General features: G+C 49.0%; 1 protein-coding gene across 1 annotated transcript; it reads left to right on the top strand.

The window, feature by feature from the left end:
* Positions 1-1,014: 1,014 nt before the first annotated feature.
* MESD (mesoderm development LRP chaperone) lies at positions 1,015-9,339 on the top strand. The gene is made up of 3 exons (XM_004017795.5): positions 1,015-1,232; positions 6,628-6,860; positions 8,159-9,339. Exons 1-3 carry the CDS (start codon positions 1,026-1,028, stop codon positions 8,415-8,417), a joined length of 699 nt encoding a protein of 232 aa, XP_004017844.1. The 5' UTR covers positions 1,015-1,025; the 3' UTR covers positions 8,418-9,339.
* Positions 9,340-12,106: the final 2,767 nt, after the last annotated feature.

Here is a 12,106-nt window from a genome sequence, read left to right as displayed (position 1 = left end):
CTTTGGTGTTTATAAATGTACAGAAAAATGTATACAATATTCTAGAGTGATAACTGGTTTGTGTGGGATAGAATTGTGGCTGGTGTGGTGTACACTGTTTGTACAATGGTCGAATATTTTACAGCTACAGTAAAGGATTCGTGTCTTTCTCATCCAATTAAAAAATTAAGGCAGCAGATCAACTATTTAAAATCCGTGGAATTTTAAAGTATTTCTGGCCTGAAACTTTTAAAGCAAGAAACAAACAGAATAATTCAACCTTCAAAAGGAATAGACAGAGCCGACAATATGAGGTTAAAATCAGAAGAAATACTGAAGTTGTTTTACAGATGAAAAGTAATGACTTAAAAAAAAAACAAAACACCTTTTTCAGTTTCAAGGGATCACAGTAATATTGAGAGACGGACTGAATTCCTTCTACTGAGCAGCAAATCACTGGGCCCAATCTGTTTGTGCTCTTCTGAGAAAGCTGCGTAACCTGCCACTGGCGTTTTTAAAGGAAATTGTAGGAGACTCAGAGGAAGCGTGTGACTTCGTGAAACGGGCTTTCTTGGAGCAAATGAGCTCCCAGAACTTCCAGCTCTACTTCATTTCACAGGCGAAAACCTGAGGCCTCGTGAGGCGCTGTTGGAAGATTCTTAGAGGCTCTGAAAGAACTTCTGGACCTGACTTACTCGTTAAGAGAGAAAAAGGTCGACCGCTGGCAGAAAATGAAGGAGAACACCACACTAGGCAGAGAGCCTATGCTGGACCAACGGGAGGAGGCTGCGGGGCGGAGCCAAAATGGCGGAGGAGGCGGGGCTTCCGGAGGTGGGCCCGAGGAAATAGGACGGGGCGGAGCCTGGTAGGTTACCGAAGCCTGGGAGGCGGGGCCAAGGGGGTGGCCTTGAGCCCATGGAGGCGGGGCTGAAGGCGTGTCCCGCTCAGGCACCGGCAAGAGGCGGGCCCAGGAAAGAGGCGGCCTGGGGTGGGGCCAGGCTCGCGCAAGTCTGGTCCACGCGGCGGCGCGACGCTGTGCGGCGAAGATGGCGGCCTCCGGCTGGGCGCGCGCTGCCGTGGTTTTTCTCTGTGCCTGTGATCTGATGCTGCTCCTGCTGCTGCCGCCTAGGGCCTTCGCCGCCGAGGGCCCGGCCGAGACACCCGGCGAGGCCACCCCACCTCCCCGGAAGAAGAAGAAGGATATTCGCGACTACAATGACGCCGACATGGCCCGTCTTCTGGAACAGTGGGAGGTCCGCAGCGCGCGCACACCCTCCCGGCTCTTCTGTCCCGAGTCCCTTCCTAGTGACCTCTTAACCTCCTCTGTCTTGGGACCCTTTACACCTCCGTCTTGGTGTCTTTCGACCCCTTAACCTCCTCTGTCCTCATGCCAATGGCCCTTATGACCCACTCCAGCTACCGCTGACCCTCAGTCCTCTGACCACTTCCCCATCAGTGTGCCGACCCCCGCCCCAAGCCGTTCATCCCAGTGTCCTCTTTTCACCGTTCCTCGGCCCACTCCAGTCACGAGTCAGACTCTCACTCTTCAGCCCTATTTGTCATCAGTGCCCTGGTCGCCTCCGCGTTGCTCCCCGTGGTCAGCGAGCCCTTCTAATGAACGGCGGGGGGAGACCTTTTCCATCCCACTCCTGAGAACGGGGTGCGTGGGTGGGTGAGGGATGAGGAGAGGATTATCTTCCAAGAGCGCAGTTTCAGCTTTCGTCGTTCTCCCGCGTTTTAAGTAAGGATTCAGTTCTCATTTTGGTATATGTCCCTGCTGAAAGTTTTTCTAAGTTTTGTGCGTGCCTTTAATTTTTTGGACGGGGTAGGAGGCCTTATTAAAGGCTAGTGGTTTTTTTTGTCGTGGAACTCACATTTTTCGTTCAAGGGAGCAATGACTTGGTATTGTGCGAGTCAATTTTCTGGTTACTTGAATGGGCTGGAATGTGTAATGGCAGGGAGAGGGTATTAACCTTTTTAGGTGAAGTTCACTAACCAAAACCATGGTTGCTGCCTCTTGCCCATCCAAAGGTGGTTGTGTTTTCCTGGTTCATTTGCACTGCTGGTGAAGTAATGTCAGAAACTTGGGTTCCACTGCATGTGTGACGGTGAGTGAGTCATGTTTCCACCCTAGACCTCAGGTTCCTTATGTGCAGAATGAGATTTTACTAGATGATTTCTTCCAGTGCGTTTTATTATATTGTGGTTTCCCTTGTGTTTATGTGGGCTTCCCAGGTGGCTCAGTGGTAAAGAATCCGCCCGCCAGTGCAGGAGATGAAAGTTCTATCCCTGGTCCAGTAAGATTGCCTGGAAGAGGAATTGGCAACCCACTCTAGAATACTTGCCTGGGAAACCCTCTGGACAGAGAATCCTGGCAAGCAACAACAGTCCATGGGATTGTAAAAGAGTTGGACACAACTTGGTGACTGAGCATGCGTGCACATGGTGTATGTATTAAATAGAGGCTTTCAGACGTGAGTTTTAGTACCATCTGATGTATTGACCTTGGTAGCTTTGTGATCCTCATTTTCCTTATCTTTAAAGTTAGATAGCATCCCACTTTGCAGGGTTCCTTTTAGGTGAATTGAGCTCCCCTTTGCAGACACTGCAAGTGTGAAAGCCCTGCCCCAGCAATTGCAGTCTCTCTGTGGGAGAGCAGATCCATCTCTGGGTGCTTTTTTATTTTTAATCTCATTAAAAAAATTTTTTTTTATTTTTGTCTGTGCTGGGTCTTCGTCACTGTACACAGGCTTTTCTCTAGTTGTGGTGAGCAGGGGCTACTCTCTAGGTGCAGTATATGGGCTTCTTATTGTGGTGGCTACTCTTGTTGCAGAGCGCGGGGGCACTAGGCACATGGGCTTCAGTAGTTGTGACGCATGGGCCTAGTTGCTCTTTCTGGACCAGGGATCGAACTCGTGTCGCCTGGTTTGGCAGGCAGATTCTTACCCACTGTGCCACTGGAAAATCTAAGGGTGCTTTTTTGAAGGAAGTGGTAACCTCCTCCCCTGGTGGGGGTCCCTAAGGTCTTCCCCCACCCTCTGCCAGTGTGAAAGTCATCGCTGCAGGGAGAGGCCTGCCTCAGGTGTGTGTAGGGGAGTTGCGGGGAGGGGCAGGAACGGTGGAGCTCCTTCCAATGTGGTAATGAGTCGCATTTGGTGTAGAAAAACCGAAGGTGATTCTTACGTTACTGTAACTAGGTGCCGTTACTGTAACTAGGTGCCGGGGAAGGGGTAGGTAGGAAGATAGGAGCAGAGCCAGACAAGTGAGTTTGTACTTCAGTGTCACCCTGTCAAGCCTGTGACCTTGAGTCAATTATTCGCCTTCTCTGGGCCTCATCCACCGCTCAGTTCAGTGTGCATCCTACAGGGTTGTCCTGAGTGAAAGTCGCTGTCCTCTCCAACTCTTTGCGACCCCATGGGCTATACAGTCCATGGGATTCTCCAGGCCAGAAATACTGGAGTGGGTAGCCATTCCCTTCTCCAGAGGATCTTCCCAACCCAAGGATTGAACCCAGGTCTCTCACATTGCAGGCAGATTCTTTACCGTCTGAGCCACCAGGGAAGCCCAAGAATACTGGAGTGGGAAGCCTATCCCTTCTCCAGCAGATCTTCCCAACCCAGGAATTGAACCAGGGACTCCTTCATGGTAGGCGGATTCTTTACTAGCTCAGCTATCAGGGAAGCCCTGTCCTGAGGTGGGATATACTAAATGAACAATGCCTGTGATATAGTAACTGCTCAGGAGATGGTAGCTGGTCTTATTATCAAGGAAGGACCTGGGAGGAAGAAAAGCATTTACGGAATAAGGGAGTTCAGCTCTGTAGCTATGAAATTTGACAAACAGCATTGGAGAAGTGGTGAAGCCAGTCAAAAATGCAAGACTGGCTTGGAGGCAGGGCTGCATAGAGTGTGGGAAAGGCCACTTGGTCACATTCTGCACCCCCAGTCCTGCCTGGGGGTGAAGGTGTGATTGCTTTCAATTTAAAGGAAGCGCTAGAACAGGTAAGATTACTCAGGGAAGCAGTGCAGCTAAGAGCAGACCTGGACAGTTGCGCCTACATCTAAGGTGGGGGTTTTTCTGTCGGTCCTGGCTCCTTGTGACTCTGTGGACTATGGCCTGCCAGGCTCTGCTTTCCTTCACTATCTCCCGGAGTTTGCTCAGATTCACGTCCATTGAGTTGATGATGCCATCCAGCCCGTCTCATCCTGTCTGTAGCCCACCAGGCTTCTTTGTCCATGGAATTCTCCAGGCAAGAATACTAGAATGGGTAGCCATTCCCTTCTCCAGGGGATCTTCCTGACCCAGGGATTGAACCTGGGTCTCCTGAATTGCAGGCAGATTCTTTACCATCTGAGACACCAGGGAAGTCCATACTATCTCCTGGAGTTTGTTCACATTCATGTCCATACAGTCTGTGATGTTATCTAACCATCTCATCCTCTGCTGCTATCTCTTCTTTTATATCTATGGTACTGTGTTTTTTCTTCTTTTCTTTTTGTAACTGAAACTCACAGTCAGACATATAAAATAGAAATTAAAGGTCCTTGAAAAGATCCTTACTCTTGCTGTGTGCGCTAGACTTCTGATTAATTATATTTTCATGAAAAAGAAATGGTCCTTGTAACCTATGGAGTTAATGCCATGACTGTTAGTAGAATCAGCTTGAAAAATAAAAATACTCTAGGTTGTTGACCCAAGTAGAAGTCTTGACATATTTTAAGGAGACCATAAATAGGTATTATGGAGAAATAGAATAGAATACAGTCAGAAACAGCCTGTGAGTTTGGCCACCAGGAGTTCCTGGGTGATTTCAGTAGTTGTTTGGAAGCTGGATTACAGAGGGCCATGAGTCTCAGCAAACTCCAGGAGATGGTGAAGGACAGGGAAGCCTGGCATGCTGCGGTCCATGAGGTCACAAAGAGTCTGACATGACATAGTCACTGAACAAGTGGTAACAGCACCATGTATTAAGTATGTGCTGCTTGCCTTTCTGTCATTAAATTCCCAGACAGCTTAGCGGGGAGATCTGTGATCACCTCCCTCCCCATTATAGGTGGGGGCCACACCCAGGCCCACGAGACAGTGCAGCTCATTTGCTTTCCTGCAGGTCGCCAGCAGCTCTTCCAGAGCCAAATGAGGAAGAAATGGGTCAGTTGAGAGGGTGGCAGAGGTGAGGAAAAGGTTGGCCCCACACTGCTAGGGCCGTGGGGATCACCCAGTTCTGCTTTTTGCTTTATAGATGAGGTGACAGGCCTAGAGGTTTATGAAGTCTGGGCCAAGGCCATGCAGGTGAGTTAGGGAGCTGAAGCCAGATCAAATATGGATCCCCTTCAGAGATGGCTTTAGAATTATCTTGTTCTCTTATTAAAAATATGTTTCATACAGGACATTATTGTTGGTGTCTTAAGCCTCGGCCCTTCAGTGATTTGTCAAGAGGCCCACGTGGTGCTATATAGGGGCTTTTTGTTTCATTTTAGGCTGTTTTGTTGTTGTTGTTGTTTTAAGTAATAGCTTTACTGTGATATAATTTACATGCCTTATAGTTCACTCATTTAAAGTGTACATTTCAGTGGTTTCTGGACTGTTCAGAGAGTTGTGCAGCCAGCACCACAGTCAATTTGAGAACATTTGCTTCACCCCCAGAAAGAAACTGTGGTCTCAGTCACCCCTCCCCGCGTTCCTCCCCGCCCTCCAGCCAGCCCCAGGCAACCTCTCATCTGCTTTCTGTCTATAGCTTTGTCTACTCTGGGTGTTTGGTATAAATAGACTCCTGCAGTGTATATGTGGTCTTCTCCTTCACTTTCTGTGACATTGTCAAGGATCACACATATGATAACATCGAGCAGCACTGGTTTCTTTTCCTTGCTGGAATTAGTCTTTTCTCCAAGGAACAAACTGGTTCTTTTGTATATTTTTAATTAATTTATCTTATATTTATTTAGTTGGCATTCTGCCATTAGTAATTAATTGTCTTGTTTATTTCTGTGGGCCTGGATCCAGTAGTTCTTACTTTGTTTGGGAAGTTCTAAACCATTCTGTCATTATTTTGATTTTCAGATTATTCCCAGTTAGGCCCACAAGCTCTGCTTCATGCTGGCTTCTGTGTCATCCTGACACATCCCCCCATAACTCCCCGAGCACTTTCTTACTTTCTAATACAAGAAGATGTTCCAGACTAATTTTCTGTTTCCTTTGCCAGAATTAGCTTTTCCCCCGTGGAACACTAGTTCTTTTAAATATTTTTATCTTGTCTATCAAAAAATCATAAGTTCCTTTTGCTGCCTCCAATTCCAGCCCAACACCATGGGTGCATTCTTCTACTTTTGTATTTATAACTCCCCACCCAAAGGGAAGGACCCCGCTCTCATTATCCTCACCGCATCAGTAGGTATTCCCTTCTCAAGCCCAGAGTTCACAGGTTGTGATTCAGTTGCTCAGTGGCATGTGGGATCTTCCTGGCCCAGGGATCAAACCCGTGTCTGCTCCGTTGGCAGACAGATTGTTAGCCACTGGGCCACCAGAGAAGCCCTTCAGCTGTGATTTAGATCAGAAACCTGCACCTGGCCTCACATGCGGACATCCTTGCCTTTGCCGACTGCAGTGCACACTCTGTGTGACGCTTCCCTCCCCCACCCCCCATCCTTACAGAAAGACGACGACATAGAAGAAGGAGACCTCCCAGAGCACAAAAGACCGTCCGCACCGATAGACTTCTCGCAGATAGACCCGGGCAAGCCCGAGAGCATACTGAAGATGACGAAGAAGGGCAAGACGCTCATGATGTTTGTCACCGTGTCAGGAAACCCCACCGAGAAGGAGACGGAGGAGATCACCAGCCTGTGGCAGGGCAGCCTTTTTAACGCCAACTATGATGTCCAGAGGTAAAACTACAGCCTTTCTGAGAAACATGGGCTGTGCTGGGCTTTATCTCTGTTGGTGTAATGGGTGTCCTTCCTGGCAATACTTAGCGGGGCCCTGGACCTTTCCTGTCTAGTCTGTCTCCTTTTACATTTATTTACCTAGTTTATGTATTTTTCTTTGAAGAAGACCACTCAGGTTTGGTCAAAGCCAGTAAATTTATTTGTTTGTTTTCATATCTCATTTGATCCAAAAGCCATTTATCTATGTATCTTGAATTTCACTGTTATCCAAGTAAGAAGCTATATAACTTAGCCTCTGTGGGGGGTGGAAAATTAGTTGACATTTAACGGTGTGCCTCTTGCTTTAGAAGTCCCTGCCCACGGGAGAAGCTCTTCTGTGTAGCTGTGTTCACACAGAAGCTTGGACCAGGCTCGCTTACTTTAAAGTGAAGGAGTCTGGTCATCACGGGTCAGTATGATCCTGAGATGCAGTTTTGAGGAATTTCCTTTTTTTTTGTCAATAACGGTTTCTAAAATGTAGTGTCTTCCAATATTTTAGTTCAGGAAGTACAAAAGGAATCAAAAGGAATACTCAGAGTGTCTAGGGTGGCAGAGTGCTTTTGTGAGCATAAGTAGACACTTGTGGGAATGAGTGAGTGCTGTGGTGGTGATGCGCCCAGAGCTCTCACTGATGCATGGAGGCAGGGGTGGGGTGGGGGGTTGCTTTACACACGCCCGGACTCTGTTCTGTTCCTCTCTGCTCCTTGGGACCTGCGGAGCGTGGACATGCTTGGCTGCTAGCGATTAACCTCCAGGGCTGAGTTCTGTCCAGTCACCGAGCATCCTCTTGAGCCCTTTGTGGGCCTCTGTGACCCAATCCAAACTTGTGTTTGTCAGTCTCTGTCAGCAGAAGCCTTTTGTCACATGAAACCTTAACTGGGCACTTAAGACTGTAAAACAGACCCAAACCTCAGCCTCCCCTTGATTCCCTGGGAGAGGCCCTGAGCCCCGCCCATCTGCAGCCTCCCAAGGCCCCCTTCTGTCACCTCCCTTCACATGAGCAGCCCCTGCACCACACACACAACCCAGGTCCTCTTTCTCTTTTGATCTGAGCCAAGTTGTTAAATAGTTTAGCCAGCTAGTACTTTCCAGCAGTGAATGTCAACAGCTTCTAGGCCTGGGGAAATAGGACACTTTGTTCTGTGTTCATGTAGAATTTGAAGAGGATTCTTTTTTCTTAGTTAAGTGCCGCAGGCCTGTTTTGAACTGTTAGCCCTGCACCAACTGTGTGCTGACCGTGGTCCCCTCTGTCTGTCCAGGTTCATCGTGGGGTCAGACCGTGCCATCTTCATGCTGCGTGATGGGGGCTATGCATGGGAGATCAAGGACTTCCTGGTCAGTCAGGACAGGTGTGCCGACGTGACCCTGGAGGGCCAGGTGTACCCCGGCAAAGGGGGAGGAAGCAAAGAGAAGAATCAAACCAAGCAAGAGAAGGGCAAGAAAAAGAAGGAGAGAGACCCGAAACCCCAGGCTTCGAAGGAAGACAATCGGGCTGGGAGTAAGAGGGAAGAGCTGTGACGGGGTGGCCTCGCTGTGCAGAGGAGGAGGGCATGGGCGACCACACACTCACAGGCTTCCCGTCTCTGCTGAGAAAGGTCTGCCATGTGGCCAGTTTCTGGTCAGCAAAAGAATTACTGTTTAAAAGGCTTCAAGTAAAGAGGACAGAGGTTTTGTAATTAACATGGAACACTGACAGATTCACGTTTACCATAAAATCACTTTCAGTGGAAACCTGCAGGTGTGGCTTTTTCCCACTGAAATGTGGAGGCGTCTCTGGCTGGACCATGGCACCGCACCCCTGGCCTGACCTGCAGCCGTCTGTATTGTTTCTCTTAAACAAAAGGATACCAGGTTCTCATCAGACGAACTTAAGACTCTCAAATGCATTGAATCAGGCTCTTGCAGACACCATGTCCATTACTGTGAAATTAAAAACAGGCCACAGGAGCACCATTCAGCGCTCCACACCTACATACACAGTCAGGACGCCAGGACACGTGAATCCCGAATCTCTGCAGAAGACACAGAACAGAAAATCATGCAGCTTGAAAATCCCGAGTAATCACTTGAAATTTATTGGATTTAAACCCCTCTCATCAGTTATGGGGAACTCTTGATACCAGTAAGATTTTGCATGGTCTGTGAATCCAGGGGTTCTGTCCAGACAGGCCCTTAGGACAGTCGTGCCGGTGTCACGAGTCATGTGCTCCATCTAACGTGACGATTTTCCAGGGTGTGAATCGGGCCTCGGCCAAGCTTCTAAACATGTTCCTTTGATAAAGTGCCTAAACTTGTGGTGATTCTGTATGGTACTAATACGATGTGCTGCCTGTTACTGTCTGACGTTGCTGTTCCTGTGCCACAGCCTGCTCTGAGTGAGAGTTACAGAATTTATACCCAGCTGTCATTTCTAAGAACTAAAATGATTTGTTAAAAGAAAGGCTTCCATCGTCATTTTAGCAAATTCAGAAAAGTTTAGAAAACATCATCATTAAAGAATGGTAGAGTGAAACGTCTCCCCCTTCCCCCCGCTGCCACTGCCTTGACCCGTGGAAGCTACTGTTCGTTTGTTTTCATGAAAAAAAAAAAAAAAAAAACACACTGACTGGTTTATAGTGATCTGTAGGATGATATGTGTTTGTTTTAGCCTCATGGTACCTAGGTCCCCTTATTTTGGTAACTTATTTTCTAACTTCCGTGTAATGATCCATGCACTCCTCATTTTCTGTTCTGTGCTGGGTTGGTGGGGCGGGGGCTGGATGTTTGCCCTGTGGGCCCCCCACTCCATGGTGGAATTAATCCTAGGGTGAGTTTGCATGAGCCACTTCAGGAATCCCTGGTGACTCAGACGTTAAAAGAATCTGCGATGCAGAAGACCTGGGTTCAGTCCTTGGGTCAGGAAGATCCCCTGGAGAAGGCAGTGGCAACCCGCTCCAGTATTCTTGCCTGGAGAATCCCATGGACAGAGGAGCCTGGTGGGCCACAGTCTGTGGAATCTCAAGGGGTGGGGACACGATTGAGTGACTAACACACACACTGCCTGGGAAGAGGTGTTTTCTGTTTCTTGCACAACTTGCACCCAGGGGAGTGAGGCTGGAGCTGTTATTGCCACCTTGTCCCTCTCTAGGGGAGAACTGTCTCAGGCTGGAGGATGAAGCAAGCAATGGGGAGAAGCAGGGAAAGAGCGGAGTCCTGGTGGGGTCAGTTGAACGCCTGCATCGATCCCTGCCTGAATTCACCAGCCCTGTCCACAGGTGTTTTCAGTTTTCACTTGGGCCTCTTGTTAGGTTTCTGCCATCTGTGCCTGTAGTGGCCTGGGCCACTGTCCTGATCCAATGTATATCTTTTTTAAACAGAAGGGCGTTCCTTCACCCAACCCAACTCATGTTCCCTTTGAACTGTCACAACGTGCCTGTCCGTCTCTGCTTCCCATGGGACATGCAGCCACATCAGCCTGTACTAAACAAGCGTCTGTTATGTGCTGGGCTCCACTGAGTGCCAGGGACAATGAACCCGCAGCCCCTGCTTTCGTGAAACAGTGGTTTGGTGGGAAAGACAAATGGTAATCCTGTACACAGTGACACGGCAACTGTTAGAAACAGGAAGGAACAACAGTGCCAAGACGTGGAGGGATCTGGGGATAGTCAGAGAGGACCTCAGGCAGGAGGAGGAAGTAACCAGGCAGAGGAAACAGTCCATGCAAAGGCCCTGTGGCTAGAAGTGACAGGAAGGACAGCAGGAAGGCTGATGGAGAGTCTGGGGTGCAGCCCAGGACCAGGCTGGACGGTGAGTGACGAAGGTTGGGGGGGGCTCTGAGCTTAGGCAAGTTTGTGGGATCTCTCAGAAACAATACACCTTTATGAATGAGAATTATGACAGCAAAGATTTTTTTAGAAAATTCCTATGCAGGAGGGGTCCATTCACTTAGAGAATCTGCCTCTGGGGACTTCCCCAGGGGTCCAGTGGCTAAGACCCATGCACTCCCAACGCACGGGGTCTGGGCTCCACCCCTGATCAGGGAACCAGATCCCACATGCCATGGCTAAGATGTGGAGCAAGTGAATAAATACTTTTAAAAAAGGAAATCTACCTCTGCAAGGTGGTAGGTACGGTATGGAACTACTTCCCCAGGCAATAAAGCTTGTCACCCTGGCTAGCCTGCCCCCCACCCCCTCCCTGGGAAGCCCCAGACCGTGCATACCCCAGTAAAGAGGGTGAAGCCTGGAGCAAGAGTGTGGGGTGTGCAGGGTCTGCTGGAGATTGGAGAGGCCTAAAGGATTTTAGCTGTGGTGGGGTAGATTCGAGGGGTCATCCGATTTGCACTGGTGGACTGATTGGAAGCCAACAGGAATAGGGGTGAGAAGCAGTTTGGGAGGGTATTTCAGTGGTTTAGGCCTAGGTCAAAGGTGGTACAGTGAGCTGGGTGGTGGTGAGGTGTGACCTACAATTCACGTGCACAGCCCCTGCTAATGATCGCTGAGTTTTCAGGGTCTCACTAGTTTGTACAAAAATGCTGCCATGAACATTTTAATAAATGTTACCACATACTTTGGTAAACTTGTGCTTAAATCTGAGGGGCAGACTCCTAGCAGTGGAGTTGCTGGAACAACCGTATTTTCACCTTCTGGTATGTTATTGGTGAAGTGGCCCTCCAAGGTGGTTTTGTTAACTTAACCTTTGCTGGCAATAGACCTCAAAACCCAGGCAGCACTGACCATTATACTTGCCGTTAAGATGTGAAAACCAGGGTTTCCCTGGTGGCTCAGTGGTTAAAACAGAAAATCCGCTTGCCAGTGCAGCGGATGTGGGTTGGATCCCCGGTCTGGGAAGATCCCAGATGTCTCAGAGGCACGAAGCCCTAAGCCCAGGTGCCGCAACTGTTGAGCCCATGTGCTGCAACTGCTGAAGCCCATGTGCCTACAGCCCGTGCTCCCCAACAAGAGAAGCCACTGCAACGAGAAGCCCGTGCACTGCAACTCTGGCTCAGTGGACACGAGTCTGAGCAAGCTCCTGGAGATAACGAAGGACGGAAGCCTGGCGTGCTGCGGTCCATGGAGTCACAAAGAGCCGGATGTGACTGAGCGACGGAACAATAACATGCTGTCGTGTCTCTTGCTTTAATACGGTCACATGGCCTCTCTGACTATCAACTATGAAACATGGAAACTTAATAGGCCTCCTACCTCCCTTGGTTCTGATGATCAGAC

This window comes from Ovis aries, chromosome 18 (assembly GCF_016772045.2).
Source record: "Ovis aries strain OAR_USU_Benz2616 breed Rambouillet chromosome 18, ARS-UI_Ramb_v3.0, whole genome shotgun sequence".
In the NCBI taxonomy this organism is placed as follows: domain Eukaryota; kingdom Metazoa; phylum Chordata; class Mammalia; order Artiodactyla; family Bovidae; genus Ovis; species Ovis aries.
Note: the sequence above shows the minus strand (reverse complement) of the source record. Positions and strands in the feature narration are given on the sequence as shown.

What these genes read in the sequence shown, in the direction of transcription:
- MESD (XM_004017795.5), top strand. Translation starts at nt 1,026, where the DNA reads ATGGCGGCCTCCGGCTGGGCGCGCGCTGCCGTGGTTTTTCTCTGTGCC. An exon ending in GTCTTCTGGAACAGTGGGAG is followed by an intron (nt 1,233 to 6,627) that starts GTCCGCAGCGCG and finishes CCATCCTTACAG; the next exon opens with AAAGACGACGACATAGAAGA. An exon ending in GCCAACTATGATGTCCAGAG is followed by an intron (nt 6,861 to 8,158) that starts GTAAAACTACAG and finishes CTGTCTGTCCAG; the next exon opens with GTTCATCGTGGGGTCAGACC.